The 19,885-nt window shown below is 41.1% G+C and overlaps 1 protein-coding gene across 1 annotated transcript in view; it reads right to left on the bottom strand.

The window, feature by feature from the left end:
- The window catches only part of PDK3 (pyruvate dehydrogenase kinase 3), a 62,167-nt gene extending 43,097 nt beyond the window's left edge, over window positions 1-19,070 (bottom strand). Inside the window, exon 1 of the mRNA XM_063083592.1 lies at window positions 18,753-19,070. Coding sequence (XP_062939662.1) covers window positions 18,753-18,858 — 106 coding nt within the window. The 5' untranslated portion in view covers window positions 18,859-19,070. The remainder of the gene's footprint in view (window positions 1-18,752) is intronic.
- Window positions 19,071-19,885: the final 815 nt, after the last annotated feature.

Raw genomic sequence — 19,885 nt, 5'->3', positions numbered from 1 at the left:
AGAAATTTGTATTTTTTTAAAAGAATAGCTGAAAAATCTCTGGTTTTGCTTCCTACATTCTACTTCAGCTTTAGGGACAAATTCTTTTTACTCAGATACCTTAATTATACAACAGCTTAAACAGGAGGATAAATCTTTTTAAGTTAGTGAACCTAAAAATAAATATGAAATACCTGATTTTTGTAACCTTTCTGTGGCTTTCCTCACATACATTGAAAGTATTTCACCCTGTGTATTAATGCTGGATATTCAGTTTAAATCAAGAGTTCTGACAACTATTTTTTATAATAAACTTACCGAAAAAACTTTTGGTTTTAAACGAATGTCCTCTTAAAGGGCCTCTGTTTTTATAAGTCTTCTGGTGTAGAGTGCACTTTCCAGTTACTCTTTCCAATTATTTGACATCGTTTTTTCCCCACTTACTTGGCTTGTCTACATTCCTTAATTTTGATTTTCTATTTTTATTCTGCATTTCTTCATATACTTCATCTTATTCAAATGTAACAAGTAAATTTTTCCCTAGTATCAGTCCAAAGATGACAAAAGGAACAGATGAGGGAGCTTGGAAAATTCTGACTTAGTGGATGCAAATAAGTCATTACCTCAAATATACTCGTGTGTATTTCTCCAGTTTTTCATCCTAATTTGATGACCCTTTAATTCTCCCCAGTTTGTTTGCTTTCTATACTTTGCTCTTTCACTGGGAAGTTGGAGACAATTACTACATTTGCAAAAGGTATGATTTATCTTGTCTAGAAAAGTTCCAGATTTATGTTCACCAGGACATAGGACAAATAGACAGAGAAATACAAATGACTTTTGATTTAATGCAGGGAGCCCTCCCCGCGGTGGGACCAGAGGTGGCCAGAAGCTTTTAACTAGCCACCTGAGAGCAAGAGTTCACACATTTATGATTCTTGATACCTGGTTTCCACAGTGGCAGACATTTCTGGTGAGTCTTTAATCCTCTTTCAACTAATTTACAGGAGGTAGAAAAAAAATGATTACTTCTTCAGTTAATGAAGTCACCTGACAATAAGTATCTTATAATTAAAGCAGACGGCTGAGGACATGCGAGGCTACTTCAAAAAGTTTGCGGAAACATTCATATTATCTTTTAATTCCCACGTATTTTGTGCTTTCTTCCATCAACAGAGACAATGCCCCCTAAAATGTAGAGTCTCCTCTGGCTGCATTACTTGAAAGCTATCTTTGTCCACATCTTTCAGTTTTAACACTTGGTGGGGGGCACTAATGGGATAAGTGAGCAGAGAAAGAGAGCAATAAATAGAAAAATTACTAGCAAGGCACCAAAAACCAACAGAATGAGCCAGCTCATTCTGATAATGCTGCTGCTTCTTAATATTATTTGAGTTTGCAATGTATTTTCCCATTAACCATGTTAAAATGGGAAAAATATAACTGAGAAAATATTATTTTAGGGGTAGCTCTTTGACTTTTTTTCTTCAGTTGTATTTATAAGATTTTAATCTTTTGAAAATCCTGAATTTTAGAATCATAAGTAATTGTAGATTTACCAGATCTAAACAATGATTAATTGAATAGTCCTTCAAAATAAACAAGCTGAAGTGTGAGTGGAGAGCTACCAAATGATTGTGAATGTCCTTCAAAAGAATCACTTTTTTAAAACTTCATTTATACTTTCAAACTGTTTGTTTTACTTCATGCCCAGAAGTAGTATTTCACTGCCTGAGAAGTTTAACAGTTTTCTTTTGTTTGGGAAAACTTATTCCTGAATTTAAGAAGAGATCAAGATAGTAGCCAATCTGGGGTCTGCCAAACTTGGGGCTACCTCCACTCTAGGCCAGACCATGCTTTGGTTATTATTAATGAAAGTTAGCCAGATACTTCAGAGCCAAAGACTGGGGCATTCACACATTTTAATCCCTATCAAATTCAATGTCCCAATAATATCCAGATATTGCACTACTTCTTTCAGCTCAATGTCTATTTTATTATGCTCCCAGAAGCTGTGAGTCAGGAATTCAGACAGAACACAGAGGGTGGCTTGTCCCGGGCTTCAGCTGGGAACTCAAAGGCTGGGAGGTGACTAGATATTGGGGCTGGAAGCATCCAAAGGCTCCTTCATTCACAAGTGGATACTTGGGCCAGATTACTTGCTGACTAGAATTGCCTACCCAAGCACCTTCGGGTGGCCTCTCCATGGGCTTCCTCACAACATGGCAGCCTGAGGCTAGTTGGATTCTTACATGGTTTCTTTTTTTTTTTTTTTTTTTTTTTTTTTTTTAAAGATGACCGGTAAGGGGATCTTAACCCTTGACTTGGTGTGGTCAGCACCACGCTCACCCAGTGAGCGAACCGGCCATCCGTATATGGGATCCGAACCCGGGGCCTTGGTGTTATTAGCACCGCACTCTCCCGAGTGAGCCACGGGCCGGCCCCTTACATGGTTTCAGTAACCTTTTATGACCCAGCCTCAGGAGTCACACAGGTGGCCCACTTCTGCCATACACAAGTGGTCTAAGCAGCCAGAAGATCTCCAGACTTAAGGGGAAGGGAATTACAGTCCCCCTCTCGACAGAAAGGTGCCAAGGTCATGCTGGAGAAAAGCATTCTCATGGGCTACCTTGGAAAATGTGATCTGCCCTAAGATGTTAACAAGGAGCTGTAGATGATTTATTGCTCAAATTATATTTTAAAGCACACCTCTATTGCCTGGATTTGTTTCTTCTGGAGTCAATGCTTGTCCATTTGTTTGTCTCAGTTTCTCTCTTTCTCACTGTAGACTTCCCTTGGATGTCTGGTGATCTTTGGTTGTTCAGCCAGATTTGAGAGTTAAGCAGCTTGAAGATTAACTGGGAACCCTGTGGGGCTTTAGGAGGAGTGAGTCTATTGCACTGCTGAGGCGGGAGCCCCTTCTAGGCTCCTCTAAACCTTGCTCAGCAGCCTCCTCAGCCACAATGCCTTCTGAGTGTGGTCCAGACCTTAGTTGTCCCACACAGAAGCTGGTGGCCATTAAGAGAAATTTGAATATTCAATTTTATTATTATATCAATGATAGATTCCCCAAGTGTGATGACTGTATCACGGTTATTAGGAGAATATTCTTATACTTAAGACATATATACATAAGTATCTGGGGTGAAGAGGCATGATGTCTGTAACTTATTCTCAAATGGTTCAGCAAAAAAAGCATATGTGTGTGAGACAGAGGGAGACAGCGACAATGATGGATGGAGAGAGAAGAGATAAAGCAAATATGGCAAAGGAACTGGTGAAACTAGGTGCTAGACATGGCTGTTCACTTGTATTCTCGCAACTTTTTTTAAGGTCTGAAAGTTTTCCAAATAAAGGGTTTGGGGCAGAGGGCATTGAAAACAACCTAAATATACAACAATAAGAGAGTAGTAAATTACAATACTGTATATTTACATGGGGAAATATGCAGTCATTAAAAAGGATGTTTTAAAGCAAAAAGGCAGTCTTCTAAAAAAAAGTCTTCCTATAACCAGAGCCATTCTATTTTTTAAAAAATACAAAAAAACTCATACAAAACATGCTACTACATGCAGATCTTCCTAATGGGGTCTGACATCCATGGTACCCTTTGTAATGATTTTATTCTTCTGATAGGAACGGGGTATACGAGGTGGTTGTGACAGGGTTCTTAATTAAGGTAGGCGAGGGTTACTGAATCCTTCTCTGAAGGGCCACCTGTCTGTGCTGAGGGAAAATTAGTAACATCTAGTAGTCCCTTGACCCTTTCTCTTTAGAAATCCTGTTTGTTTGCTCTTTTGAAACATATATCTACATAAACAGACTAGTGAGAAACCTGCACCTCTGTATACCAGATAAAGTCAAAGCAAGCTGTGAATGGATTTCACTGTGGGTCCAGAAGCTGCACCCTCTGCTTGGGCAACCTCTGTGCCATTGCCCTAATCTCTGAGTTCTATGTCTTGTGGGTCTAAGAGTCTTCAGAAAATGGAAGAGTCCATTAGCACAATACCTGACACACTGTAAATTTTCAATAACTATTTTCTGATTGCAACTGAAAATTAAAACACCTAGCAATTTCGGGTGCAAATTTACCATAGCAAATAAAATTCAGGGGTTCAAAATAACATTTGCTAGTAATGGCGTTTCCTCTTATAGATCAACCTCATTCTATATATTTGATTAAGGGTATTCAAATCCTTAAAGTTAGGAGAAGAAGATCCAAAAGGGAGTCAGGAAGGCGATAATACAGTGGCAGTAACATTCAATAAGAGGGGTCTTCGAAAAGTTCATGGGAAGATTCATATTTTAATTCTATTTTTCCAAGAACTTCTAAAAATACCCTAGTATGGTGAGCATTAGATTATGCTATTTCCTGATTGTGTAACAGGACAAATGTAGACAAAATCTCAGCATTAGCAATAGAGACTATGTTTGCTATAAAAATTGCATTGAGGACAATGGTATATTATGTTGAACTGAAAAGAGCATAGGCTTGGTTTTGCCCCTAACTTTTCTTAGGTAAGAGACTTAAACCATCTCTAAGCTTTAGCTTCTTCATCTAAGAAATGGAAACTTCCTTTGAATGTTGAATTACAGCTAAATCCGCCTACTATTGTGTCTGGCAGAGAGTGGTACACAAATGTAAGTTTCCTTGGCCTCCTGGAAAGAATAATTTCTGGTTCCCTTACAGAGACATGGTCAAGATATCAACAACTAGCTGATGATTGGGACAGTCTCTTCATTACTCAGGGCTTCTACTTTCTTATGTGTAAAATGGGGGAGGTTAGAGATGATCTCTAAATTCAAGCTCCCACTGAATGAATCTAAGAGGATAAGATTTTGGTTTGGGTCTCTATACTTTACAGTTATTATCCTGCATCAATCTTGCCTACTAATGTAAATTCTGGGACAACTCTAGAGTGCAGTGTTAGGAGTAAACAGCCAAGGAAAGGAGATAGAAATCAAGAAAAAAAAGTGCAAACGTTTATATTTGTCCTTCTCTTTGGGTTCTCCATCCAGAAAGCCTCTGACAACACTTTGGATAAAGGACAAATGGGTTAACACCTCACACATTCCTAGAAACCACCTCTATTTCAAAAACTTTAAGGGAAAGGTAGGGACAGCAAAAAAGATACCACAAATTCATAGGATTCACAAATTTTGGCTAGCATATATATTTATGTATTTGTCCCCGCTTCTCATTTTGAGCTCCTTAAAGGCAGTGACTATGCCTTGGCAGTTTCCTATTGCTTTTCAGTTTCCATTTCATTCCAAATCCAGAATGTTCAACTAATACTGATGGACACCAGAACTACTTAAGTGTTAACCTCCAGCATCTCACAGACTCTGTCCCCTAAAGTGGTTCACAGCTCTTGGGCTTGATCAAAAATTTTACCAGATCTACCACTGTGATTCTGAAATCTGGAAGCACATTCCAATCACCTGGGTAACTCAAAGTTACCAGCACCTAAACCCTATCCCCAGAGACTGGTTTAACTGGTTTACGTGAGGGGTAGGCATCACTAGTTTTAGGAGCTCCCTAGATGATTCTCATGAGGAACCAAGACTGAGAGCCACCAACTAGCATCTTATCACAGACAATGCAATGAGGAAATGCAAATCAAAGGACTCCTCGGGCTCACACAGTGGCTATTAAGCATCCAAAATTTTTCCATTTACCCACATATTTTTTTTTCTTTTTCATTTTAGTTTTTATTATAAAAACTTTCAATTATACAAAAAAGAAGAGAGAAAAGCATAACGAACCCCCATATTTCCCTCACCAAGATATAATAATCATTAATATTTTGCTGAAGCAAAATATTACTTTTTTAAAAACTTTTGCTGAATTCTTTTTTATCCTTTTTTTTTTCTTTTTTTATTGAATCATAATTGATTATACATATTTTGGGGATTTGATGTTGACATATGTGGATCAAATCAGTATTATTAGTATGTATATATATTGTTACAAATTTTACTTATTCTTTATGCCCCTTGTCCAATCTCTCCCCATCCCCCCTCCCTCCCCCTCCCACCACTGATAACCCTAGATTTCTTCTCTCCTTCTGAAAGAGTAATGGTTACTCTGTTGATTTGTTGCCTAGATGATCTGTCCAATGCTGAAAGGTGTGTTCAGGTCCCCCAATATTATCATAGAGCAGCTGCTTCTTCTGTCACTCTGGAATGGGCTTTGTGGAGAGAGATATCCTCTTCTTTTCTTTGGTCTATGCTGGTGACTCTCCTTGTGTCAATGCACTCCAGTGGCTGGTGGACCATCTGCGTGGTGGTTGTGATGTCTAGCCATTTTCGTGTCAGCCATGGTTACTGTGGTGGCTGTGGTGGGCCACCCACATGGAGGTGATGCTTTTGGCATGATCCTCGGTGCTGGTGGTATGCCTGGTTATGGGCGGGGGGTCTGGTCCTTGGCTCGATGCTCCAGGCAGGTCCCTGAGGCACTGGCAGTGTGCCTGGTTATAGGAGAGGGGTTCGGCCCCTGACTCCAGACCCCGGGCTCCTGGGCAGGTCCCTGAGGTTCTGGCAGTGTGCCTAGATGTGGGTGGGGGTCTGGTCCCTAGCTCCATACCCTGGGCACGGCCCTAAGGTGCTGGCGGTGTGCCTGGATGTGGGCAGGGGGTCCAGTCCACAGCTCCATACCCTGTGCCCCAAGGCGGGGCCCTGAGGTGCTGGCAGTGTGCCTGGATGTGGGCAGGGGGTCCGGTCCCTGGCTCGATGCCCTGGGCACCCGAGTGAATGCCCAAGGCACTTGCGCTGTGCCTGGTTTGAGGAGGGGGGTCCGGTCCCTGGCTCCATACCTCAGGTCTCCTGGCAGGCCCCAAGGCACTGGTGGTGTGCCTGGGCCAGAAGTAATTTTTTGTCCTTTGCTTACTTCTAAAATGGGGGAACTTCCTGTGGGAACCAGTACTTGAGCTCTGTGGTTGAGCTAAATTGCTGCTTTGCTGCTGTTTCCCTAGGGAAGACTTTTTGTGCAGCTCAGGGTTTAATGGCTGACCTTATAGGTACTTCCAGCTCTCCAGAGACCCACTGCACCTAAACTGTGTAGAAACTCTGATCTGGGCCTGAGTCTTTTCATCAAACGGCACCCCATGCAATTCTGCATTCCCAACCAGTCTCCTCTGACTGATCCTGTGCTGACTGGGGGGAGAATCGGCTGTGCTTGCTGTGTCCCAGTGTTCTCCCAGTGGGCCCATCTTCCCCACCACCCATGCTCCAAACATTTCCCACAGGACAGGCACTGCGCTGGTCCCTTGAAATGACTCACTGGCTGCTGAATGGCTCCCCTTTTTCAACTATTCTAGCTCCTCACTACTACGTGGGCCCATGGGAACCCTATTAGTGGTCTTGCTGTCCCGGAGGCCACCGAGGCCCTCTTCTCCCCTGCAGCCACCAAGCAACTCCATCTGAAGGGCACAGCTGCGGCTTCTGCCGGCTTCTGCTCCATGTGCTCAGTAGTTCCAGCCTTAAAGCGGCCGCGGCCTGAAACTCTCCAAGCAGTTTTTTCTTTCTCTCATCCTTGTTTCTCCTGCCTTTGTGAACTCCGTAGGTCTCTCTTCCTCTTCCCCTGAGTTCCAGTGGCCCAGCTTGGCTGATGTTACATTTTTATAGTTGTAAATTGGTTGATTTGTGGGAGAGAGTGATGCTGGGGACTGTCTCTTCCGTCATCTTGACTGGAACTCTACCCACATATTTTTATTCTTTATTTTCATTTTTGAGTTTTGTTTCAGCCTCTTAGGAAACAGACCACAAACATCTTCATAGTCTGTAAGAGACTTTCCAGCATTCCCAACTCTCTTTTTTCCCTTTCTTTTTTCCCTGAAGTATGAAGGAAATGGCCATACTTCAGGACGTGGTAATGCTTGATAAGCAGTGATGATGCACTTGATGGCCTTTTCCTCCAGTTTGTCGTGTTCACATATTGTGCCCAATCCATCACCTACTTCCTCAGCTATAAAGGGGTGGTAAGACAAATAGGTTGGCAGACACCTGGCTCTACCACCTACTGTATGTGTAATTTTCTTATCTGCTCGGTTCAGTTTCCTAATTTATAAAATGGTCATGGCTGTTGTGAGGATTAAATGATACCATATTTTATACGAAGTGTTGGTAAGTACTCAGTAAACGCTAACTGAATCTATTGAATCTTTTCAGGTGCCATATGAAGTCCATTTTAATTTCCTTCTCAAACAGCTTCACTGAAGCCAAGCTCGGGTCAAAGAAGTGGTACAGCATCCATGAAGGGCAGATTTTAGAGAACAGGAGACTCACTGGGAGGCAAGCAGCTTCCTCCCAAAAGGGTTAATAACAAATAAAGTGTTCATGTGAGCACATTATATAACCACAACAGAAATATACAAGGGGTCTTCAAAAAATTCATGGAAAGATTCATATTATCTTTTAAGTCCATTTATCCACCACCTTTCATTTCTTATAGCAATGACCACTTTGCTTTCTATTTAACCACAGAATCAGAAGGAGAAAGTAACCAAACTTATACGAAGTCCACAATCAGGTATTAACAAATATCTGCTACCAAGCTTACAGAAACATTGTACTCTACTAGAACAGATCTAAGAAAAAGCTCAAACAGAAGCCTGAGTATGCTCCAGTCTATGAAAATATAACAAAATTGTTGGGAAAAGATATGTATATTACAAATTTCAAAAGGTCCTACTGTTTTCTGGCCAACAGCACATGGGAAAATATTTCACTTCATGCTGTGGGAAAATGTTAGCGAGATAATAATTTATTCCCAACAGTGAGACTATTATATACTGACCTCCATGCCCCAGTAAGAGAGAAAGTAACACTGGCACAACTCAAATGGTTGAGCAGAATCACAGATCGTCTAAGAATGAAAATAATCACAACTGCTTTGGGTGAACCCTTAGGGAAACAATATACCACTGAGTTAGAACCCCAAGTATTCAATTAGAGGATATTGACCTTTGTAAATGTAATAGATTACTATAATTTTTATGCCGTCCGTTATGGCAGAAGGTATAATCTCAGAGTTAAGATGAGACAATGACTAGGAGCAGGATTCTCCTTGAGGGATATAAAGGACACCCACTGTGGGTCACAATCAAACCCAGCTCTGCCACAAAGGGAAGTATGGAGGTTAAACTAGCCCCCCCATCATAAAAGTGAAAGGGGCTAACTGGACATGCTTAAATGCTAGTTTCAATACAAGCTTACACAACAAAGGTGGAAAGCCTAGGAATATCAGGTAACACACCCATAGTCCTCTTAGCACATTTTTGATAATGTGCTACTTATCAAGAAGAATATGTGGGCAAGAAAAGCAAGAATTTTTTAAAATTTAAGATAATAAATAAGGAACTGCCTTCACCAAATTTCAACATAAATTACAAAAGTTAACATGTGATATTTAGTTAAAATGAGAAAAGTTGTCCTGTTGAATAGAATCCATGACTGTAAACTACTCTGGTGAGCTCAGTATATGATAAAACAGAAACAGTAACAGAGAAAGATATGAGGTCTTAATTTTTGTGCAACTGGACAGTAGAACAGAGCAAAAGTGAGTTGACTACAAAAGTCTCATCAGAAATGGCAATGAATTCCACAGAGATTTAATAACAATTTACAAATTCTACGGTAGGTGACAGATCTGGCCATGATAAAACACTATAAATGATATAGGTGATATTGAGTATATAAAAGCTCAGACTACACTAAATAAAAAGGAAACCAACATACACTGTTAACAGAAGTAAATACAAGGGTACTTTAAAAAGCTCATGGACAAATCCGTATTTTCTCTCACTTCTATTTTTCCATGAACTTTTTGGAGTACCTTCATATACGGGCAAAAGCTGAAAGGGCTGTCACAAAAAAAGGATGCAGAATTACAGGTGATATTCTTTCCAAATGTCTTTAATGTTATACTTTGATAATTACTTTACCAAAGAAGGGAACACAGTGGGGAAATCATACTTACACAGCACAATAGCTTACTGTGCCAAGTATACACAAGAAATTCATGCAAAAGATTAAAACTCCAGATTCCAGTTACTAAATGGTAAAGGGCACTTTACACACAACAAAATGCAGACAATAAACCCAAGCAGGGAAGAAAAACCTTTTAGTTCCTATGTTACCTATTATACAATTAAAATCATAAAACCTCATTTTGGCAGGGCTGTGGAGAAACTGGTACACTTCAACTTTCCAACAGTCCTGTAAATTAAAGCTATGATATCCCTCTAAGCCTTTCACATGGTAATTACACTCAGGCAGATCCCTATAGGTAAACCACCGGATTGCTTGGAAAAGTCTTAGCTACCCCAGAAGTCATACTCCAGATAGCCAAGGTTTAGTGTTACTAGCATACAGGAGAAACAGAGCTTTACCACTTAAACGCAAATTAAGAGCAATCACTGCTCAGTTCTTTCAACAGGGAACTGAATTATCTTAGACCAAGGGTCAGCAAACTTTCTGTAAAAGACCAGATAGTAAACTTTTTTGGCTCTGTGGGCCATACAGTCTCTGGCAACTATTCAACTATGGTGTTGTGGAGGGACAGAAGCCACAGACAATATGTAATGAATGGGCATGGCTGTGTTCCAGTAAAACTTTATTTACAAAACAGATGTTGTAAAAACCCACAGAGACTACAATACAAAGAATGAGCCCTAATATAAACTATGGACTTTAGGTGATAATGATCGGTCAATGTTGGTTCATCAGTTCTAATAAATGTCCCACACTGGTGCAGAATGTTGATGGCAGTAGAGGCTGTTGGGCGGGGGGGGCTAGTATGTGAGAACTCTACTTCTGCTCAGTTTTGCTGGGAACCTAAAACTGCTCTTAAAATACAGTCTATTAATTTAAAAAAGAAAAAAAAATGGTGGCCAGCCCTTGGGCTGTAGTTCAGCATTCTATTTTAGACCAGGGTATTCCTAAAATGAAAGGAATTGCCCAACTCTGAAATCAGATTACCCAGGAAGTAAAATAACTGAATGCCCATACAATATAAAGGAAAAGGAAAAGCGGAGATATTTGCTGATCCATCCAATAGCAAAACCAAGGTTCCCCAAATCCCGCCAACAGTCTGATCAATTTCCCAAAAGCTTAATAGGAGGAAACCACTTGCCATCAATAGGTCAGTAAGTGCAGCTACAAAACATACTCAAGTGCTGCAAAGACAATGAAGCAAGAGCTGCGACTTCGGTACCTCAGAGCTGCCCCAGAGCCTGAGAAACCAGATTATACTGAAATGCAGCCCTATCAGACCTTAAAGATCCAAAAAGCCAATTTTTTTCTTTAAATTTAAATACTGATCAAGATGCAGTAAGCCAAGTTAGATATCTTTATTCTAAACTAAACTGTTCTTTTCCCCTTTAATTCTGAAGAGCTGGCTTCTGTCTCCAAACAGGTTGGTCTAATTCTTGGCAACACCTCATAGTAGAAAAACCTTACTGCTTACAGAAAAGGTCTGTCACGTACATATGTAAAGGTACAAAATGAACACACTCGGAAGCAGAACGAGATCATTTTTCTCTTTTCCTAATATAATTTTTTTAAAAAAACAGAGAACTTTTCATCTTCTCCAGGAACAAAATCACTGTTCTCCCTGGTGGTAATCAGGCTTCAAAGGAGCAAAATGATTTAAAAAACCGACTTTGCGAAGAGCAGTCATTTGGAACCAAAGTCAATTTCTCAGTGGGTACCAGAATCTTAAAATACTTTCTAAAGGAAAACAGAAAGTGGCTGGGCCCTTAACCCTCAAGAATAGTAAGAACTGGGAAACAAGGGCTGCTACCTTCTAATAGCTACGGGCTTCCGAGGTTCACAGAGCCAGTGTGATATGGTAGAAATGAAAATGTGAGGTTCTATGCAAGGAAGGTTGTCAGACAACCTGCTTTCTGGTGGTTTTATTTGGGAGATGCTATATTTAAATGTGAGGATGCTATGGAAATTTAAACTTCTATACCAACTGACTAAATTAAAGTGACATGATGCTTAACAACTTCTACATGGAGTCAGGCATGCCATCAGTAACTGCCTTTTATGGAGCTCCCTCTCTGTGCAGAGCAAACTAGGTGGAGGAAGCCATGAGAGATTACAAAGAGGATAAAATAAAATAAAAGGAGGCAGGAGCCTTTAATACAAGTGGGGCTGTGCAAAAGCAACTGGGAAATAAAACAAATGGGAAGTAAGTCCACAGGGAGCGGATAAGAGTGGTTAATGAGGGAACCAGAAGTATATAGGGTGAGACTGAAAGATGAAAAGCAAGTCCAGATGAAAATGTGAATCATTTCCTACCAACTCATTCAACATTCAGAAGGTTCTATCTTTAATTTATGTCATAATAGTCCAAGTTCTCTTTTTCTTATATCACTAAGAGAACTTTTAATTCATAGCAACTACTTAAGGGAAAGATAACTCAAACTTGTGCAAATATAACAAGCAGCCACAATAACATTGTCATCCAAAGACATTAAATTGGTTCAAAAATCCAGAGAGATTTACAAAAAAAGAAAAAAGGAACAAGACATGTAAAAGTTATATTAAGAAATAAAATTACTTAATGTTTATTCTGAACATTAAAACGTGATTTTTCCATTGCTCCTAATAAGGAATTAACATATACTATCTGAAAATAATGTCCAATAGAAATACAATGTTACATATATAATTTTAAATTTCCTAGTAGCCACATTACCATAAAAAGAAACAGATGAAATTTTTGATAATATTTAACACAACATATCCAAAATATTATCATTTCAACATGTAATCAATATAAAATGTATTGAGATATTTTGCTATTTTTTATATTAAGTCTTTGAAATCCAGTGTGTATTTTATATTTACAGCACATCTCAATTCAGAAGCTAAATTTCTATCAGAAGTAATTGACCTGTTATCAGATTTCATAAAATTTACAGTTTACAACGTAGACTGACATATACAACTAAATCAATATCCATTTTAAGTTTAAATTAAGTCAATTCTGCTTCTCAGTCACACTATCCACATTTCAAGGGCTCAAGAGGCTCATATGGCTGGCAGGCGGTGACCATACCAGACAAAAAGGTCTAAAGAGATAAAGCAATAATTATAAAGATAACCACTGGAACCAAAACTTTAAACCTAATTATTTATTCAAATAAAGATGGTAAAGCAAAGCAAAGAAAATATAAAACACGGTAGAAAAAATTAAGGTATTAAAAACAGAGAGCAAAAGAAAATTACAGGTGCTTTTTATTACAGATGACAAATTTGCCATATCAGTAAGTACAAATAGGTTAAACTTAGCACATAAAAGAAAAAGGCCGATTCACAAAGCAAAACCCAACCTTACGCTAGAAATACATTTAAAGCAAAGTAATTCAGAAAGATTGAAAATAAAAGGATGGCAATGCTATACAAGGAAACATAAAAAAGAAAATAGGGAACTAGAGATCTCAATGTCAAATAAAGTTGAATACAGGCCCCAAAGTATTCAATTAGTAAAAGAGCAGCACTCTGTGATGTTAAAGGGTACATCTCACAATGAGGACATGGCAGTTAATAAGCAAACATAACATTAACAGTCATAAAACAAAAACTATAGGAGATACGTGGAGAAATAGAATCATATTATTAAGAGACTAACTTCTGTCATGTTTGATCCATGACAAAGTAAGTGGATCAAAAAAAGTAAAGGTATACAAAACCTAAATAACACAATTAACACAGTAGATCTGATGTATCAAACTCTGTAACCTAAGAAGAGAGCACAACCTTTTTTTTTTGCTGCCAAAGGAACATTCGCAGGAAATGACTGTATACTGGGCTATAAAGTAAACGTCAATAAATTAGAGAATTCAGACAACATTCTCTGATCACAATGCAACAAAACTAAATATAAATAAAATTAAAATACAGACTGCACCTACAATGGAAATTTTAAAACTCCCTCAAACAACTCTTAGTCCACAGAAGAATAAAAATTTGAAGATGCAGAAGAGCTGGGAGGAAAAGGATCAAATACACACATCAGCTGCTAAAGCAGTGCTCAGAGGGATAACTATAGCTTTATATATTGAAATAAACAACAAAACAGAAAAGAAACTAAGCATCCAATTAAAAAAGAAAAAAGAACAAAATAAGCCTGTGGAGACCAACAAAAGAAAACAAAAGTCATAAAACAGATAAATCCAACCAAATAAACCATCAGCTAACCGAATCAAGAAAGGGGGAGACAGGGAGAACAAATACAAAAGTAAGAAAGAAAGGGGAAACAGCCACAGGGAAAATTAATACTTTTAAGAGACTACTATCTCAGCTATCCAAATTGACTTAAAAATCTCGATGACTAGGATAATTTTCTAGAAAAATATATAAAAACAGACTCTAGAAGAGATAGAAAATCTATACTGATTAATACCACAGAATAAAGTTGTCAAAGAGCAATAATCTCCCAAACACTCTAGGCTTAAAAGGTTTCATATGGGGATTCTACCAAATCTTTAAAGAATAGATCATTCAAAAGATAAACTGGTCTTAACATAGAATAAGAAAAAAAATATCTTTCTGAAACAAGCATGACTTTGATAAGAAAATCTAATAGATCACACATACACACAACATCTACAGACAAATAGTACATGGATATCAACATAATGAACTCAGGGAGTTCATCATACTATTCTTTCCACTCTGTATAAGTTTAAAATCTTCCATAATAAATAGCTAAAATAAATGTCTATTCAAGGAGAAAAAAATTGTATCTAGATAACATTTTTTTACCCATCAAAAGTTTGACAACAATGTGGTGAAAGTGTAGGAAAATAAGTACTCCCAGAAACTTCTAGTGAGAGGGTAAACAGACAATTTCTATGAAGTGAAGTTGACAATGTTCATCAAAATTGCTTGCTGATGTAGCAATCCCTTGTTTAGGAATTTGTCCTATATATACACTCAAGACATACATGAAATTACCATGTACACAATAATTCACTGTAGCACTGGTTGTCATTGCAAAGACTGGAAACAATATTCTAGCCATCAATAGAGAATTGCCTAATAAATTATACACCCATATAACCAAATTCTCAGAAGCCATAAAAAAGAAAAAGGAAGTTCTGCAGGTACAGATATGGAAAGCTCTCTAAGGTACTAAGTTTAAAAAACAAGGTCCAGACAAAGGTATAAACTGTCATTGATACAAAAAAGGGGAGGCTAGTGGACAGAAGTAGGAAGCAGGCTTTTCTGCCTATGTCTTTTTGCACCTTTAGTATTTGGAACTATGTGACTATAACCTTGAGCCAAGAAGAAAACTCATTAAAAAAAAATCCCACCCCTTGGAATGTACTATTGCCATTATAAACTAATAATCCATTTAGAACAATTGTTATTCGTGCTACACTTGTTAAGTGTGTGGCAGGCAATATTTCAAGTAAAGTCTGAGTTCAAGAAAGTTTTATTTTAAAGGGCATAGAGAAATACTGCACACAGATGAAAGGGGCACACTAGATCGGACAGAAGATCATCTAATTAATGGTTCTTAACATTGGTTATGTTTTAGGACAACTTGGGGCTCTACTAAAAAATACCAGTGCCCTGCACCCCACCCCCAGACCATTTTCATCAGAAATCCAGGGTATGAGGTGCTGGCCTGAAAACCACTAATCTAAATGCTTTACAACAGTGGTTCTCAGCAAAGAGAACCCCAGGACACATGGCAATGCCATGTTTGGTTGTCATAACTTGGGGTAGGGTGTGTGCAACTGGCATCTAATGGGTAGAAGCCAGGGATGTGGCTAAACCTCCCACAATACACAGGACAGCCCCCACAACTGTCTGGCCTAAAACGTCAAGAGTGCTGAGGTTGCAAACCCCTGCTTTAAAATAAAATCACTGTTTCTGATGTAACAATCAGTTTTAGTCTTCACTCTTAAAACACAGGAAATGCTGTAATCTCCTTATTTACTAATGTGGGGTACATTAGCATAAGAAAGCTATTTCAGTGGCCATAGAAACTATAATTTATTTGTTGACAAGGTTGTAACAAATACTGTAAACAAAATTCTGTATGCATCATTTCTCTGATCTCTTGTCTAGTCAAAACTTGAGTCCCATTTGTAAAGTACCCAGGGACAAAGGCATAAGGTTCACAAACTGGCAGCCTGTGGGCCAACATGGTCCATCCATCTGTCTTGTTTGTGCCAAAGGTCTTTTAAAATATACTGAACTGGTGCCAACCGGCTGCCCCTTGTGAAGCCAGCCATATACCAGGAGTTTGCCACAGTCCCTGCCTGGTTGGCTTCATTCACTCATCTGCTGCTCCCCAGCTGGTCCTCTAAGCATTTGAGTTGGCCCTCCCCTGCAGTTCTCCAATCTCCCCTTTACTCCTCTCCCTCCTCCCACCCATTCTAAATTCTCAAAGTTCCACATCACTTGGCACAATACAAAGGAACTTCAAAAAGTTCATGGAAAGATTCATATTATCTTTTAATTCTAGTTTTCCATGAACTTTTTGAAGTACCCTAGTAGAACTTCTATCAAGAGACAGAACTAAGAGAAAAGTAGAAACAGAGATGGCCTTTATGAGATAACTACCTTCTCTTAATTGTCATGTCATTAAAGGTAGGCTGATTGCCACCTGATTCATCTCTGGGTGTTACAAACTAGGCTTGTAGTTTCTAGCAAATTCCACGAAAATTATATATAGCTCTTCTGTGTGCTTCCTTATAAAAAAAGACAAATTATTATGCTTCTCTCATTGTCCTAGATGAGTGAATCCCTCCACTCCCTCTAAAAACGTCAGAAAACTTATGGGAAATATCTATCGAAAGATTTGGTAACTTTCTTTTAAAAATCTCATTCCTTTCCTTTGAAATCACTTTAGAGATTACTTGATACAATCCATAAGTTTTATTAACGAGGAAAATGAACCCCAAGTGAGGTTTGGTCACTTAGCTAAGGCCACACTCTCAGTTAGTGGCAGAGCCAGAGTTGGAACATTTGTTTCAGATAATGGCCCCATAGGTTTTCCACGATAACATTATCCCCCACTGTGGTTTTACTACTCAAGTAACACCCTTGCCAAGACACCTATTAACATGGGTGGACTCTAGCTGCCATAGAAATAAATTAACCGAAATTTCAGCCACACTATTAGAGCTATCACTTAAACTTTGAGGGTGGAAGGAACTGGGAGTTTCTGGATTCCCTTTGTTCCTTTTGTTGTGAATTAACCGTTCTCAGTTTCCCCTAATGAAAGGTTGATCCTTTCAAATCTTCTCTAAATCATGAATTAGAGATGGAAAACATATCTGTTTATAGCAACAGCAACATTTTCTAAACTCTTAAGTCAGGAACTGCGTCAAATCTCTAAAATTCTCACAAGGGCCAGAAATGGTAAAGTAAAACCACAGAAAAGCTTTTGGGAGTGAACTTTAAGATGCAAAGACCAACATCTCAGTGAACGTTGACATTCATCATCATTCTGCAGCAAATTGGTTTCTGAAATTATTTATTTATTTTGGGGGGCAGCTGGCCAGCAGGGGGATCTAAACCTCTGAGGTTGGTGTTCTAAGGCTGGGCTCTAACCAACCGAGCTAACCAGCCAGCCCGGGTTTCCAGAATTTTAATTTGGCCTCAACTTCAACCTACTTCTCTTCCTATTCCAACTTTTTCTTTAAAGTATGCATATTAGGTCTTCCTGGAATGTTCTACCTACTCTACACTTCAGATTTTTATGCCCAACTGACACCATCTCTTGACATTTACATAAAATTCATTAAATGAACAGACGCCCCATAATTTTCCCTTGACGACTTAGAACATCTCTCATGCTTGAGGTTTAATTTTCCTTCAGGGATGCCGAGTTCCATTCTGATACCTGAGTGCACACTTTTGTTTTACTTTTAGGTGTCTCACAACAAACTCCCCCGCACTCCGCAATGCCAGTATTCGCCCCCTGGTTGAAACAGCACCACTCTGGGGAAACATGATCCAGTTAACAGAAGATGGTGGAATCTATTCCTATCTCAACCAGGCCTCAGGTAGGTTGGGGGCCCGGGTCTTCTGTTTTCCCATCTCAATCCGTGGTAGCTGCCCACCAGCCCACCCGACAGGGCGGAAATGTGGGTGTGACACCCGAGCAGAGGAGCAACGAAAGGTGCTGGCACCGAGGCCGAAGTTGTATTAGACTCCGCTCTGACGCTGGGAGCCCACACGTCCGCTCTTTCCCAGCTTCTAAGGCGTTTGCAGTCCAGGCCTCTAACTGCTTTAACGTAACATGGTGAATACAACAGTTCGAGACCTGCCACTCCCGCCACACAGCAAAACACCTTAGAGCAGAAAAGGGACAAAATGCCATTGCATAATTTATTCAACCTCAAGATGTTTCTAAACAGCTCTTACCCAACAAAAACAAAAATCTAAAAATAAAAACGAAAAAGCCACTCACATTTCGTTCTGAAGTTTTAAGGGTGGTGAGGTTTGTGTCAAGTAGATTTGAAGCTAACGATGGCAGGTTTGGGGAGTCCCGCCTGGGCTGAGGGTTCTTGGACGCGGTTTCTGTGCCGCCGCGTAAGCCCCGGCTGGGTATGAGAGTGCCGGGCCCTGCCCCTCCGCGCCCCGAAATCTGAGCCCCGAGGAGAGTCCCCGGGCATCCCCTAGCCCCGCCCGCAGTTCCCACGGACTTTGTCCCGAGGCTGCAGAGACCCGAGGCGGCGGGCCGGGATGGCAGCCGCCCTGCGCCTCAGGGCCATGGGGGCCCGTGGCCCTGCACTCACCGAAGTCCAGGAACTGTTTGATGGAGAGCGGCGATGGCGAGAAGCGCGAGTAGCGCTCGATCTGCTTGGGCACCGGCTGCTTCAGCAGCCACTGGAACAGCCGCATCCTCGCTGAGGTAGTGCACAGATCCGCCGAGACGCCCAGGCGGCCGCAAGGGCCAGCGCCGCCGAGCCGCGCGGATCCGGCACGTTAGCCAGGCGCACACTCCGGCCTCGGTCTCGGCCTCGGCGCCGCCGGTGCAGCCGCCGCCGCAGCAGCAGTAGCGCAGTTAACAGCAGCTCTCGGGCCGCTAACGGCCGCCCGCGGCTTCCCTAGGCTCCGCCCAGGGGGCGGGGCCTGCCGCTGCACGTACGCGGCGCGCGAGGGGCGCGAAGGGCGCGCGGCCGCACCGTCCGCCGCTGATTGGCCGCCGCTGCTCTGGCTTGCTTTTGCCGGGTTCCCGCGGCGCCGGAGCCTCCCTCAGTTACTTCTGGGACTCTGCTGGGCCTGGCAAGTACAGTCGTTCCCGGCCCCGACCCCGGCTGGGTCCTCCACGGCCGAGGTGCTGGGGGACCGGGAGGAGGCCGGGAGGCCACGCCCGGAACCGGATCCTATGCGGTGCTCAAGGCCCTTCTCAACCGAAGGCACCTCTTCCGGGAGGCCTTCCCTGGTTCTGCTGACTGTTGAAGTTCAGGGTGTTCGCTGCATCTTGACACTTGGATTTTCATGTTCTGTTTACCACTTAGTTGTAGTGGCTGTTGGGTGTCCTCCGCCGCTGCCACCACCTTTGGACAGAAATGTACGCTCACTGGTCCTGTTTCATGCTCGCCCCCCACCCTTGGACAGGATTAATTGTGACGTCACCACCTCTTGCGTGGCTCCCCGCACCCCGCCCTCAGTCCCACGGAAACAGGATTGTTAGGTCACTGGCTCTGTTTCGTGGCCCCCCGCCCCTCGTCACCACCTGGGCCCAAAACCTTTGAACAACCTCCCCCATCACCATTGGACGGGGTCAGTTGTAAGGTCACTAACACTTTGTTTCGTGCCCCCCCACCGCCGCCCTAGCACACACACACCCGACCTTCAACACCGTTGGACAGGGTTAAGTAAGGTCACTGACTCTCTGTTTCATCGCCACCCCCATCCCCAACCA

Source organism: Cynocephalus volans, chromosome X (assembly GCF_027409185.1).
Source record: "Cynocephalus volans isolate mCynVol1 chromosome X, mCynVol1.pri, whole genome shotgun sequence".
Taxonomy (NCBI): Eukaryota; Metazoa; Chordata; class Mammalia; order Dermoptera; family Cynocephalidae; genus Cynocephalus; species Cynocephalus volans.
Note: the sequence above shows the minus strand (reverse complement) of the source record. Positions and strands in the feature narration are given on the sequence as shown.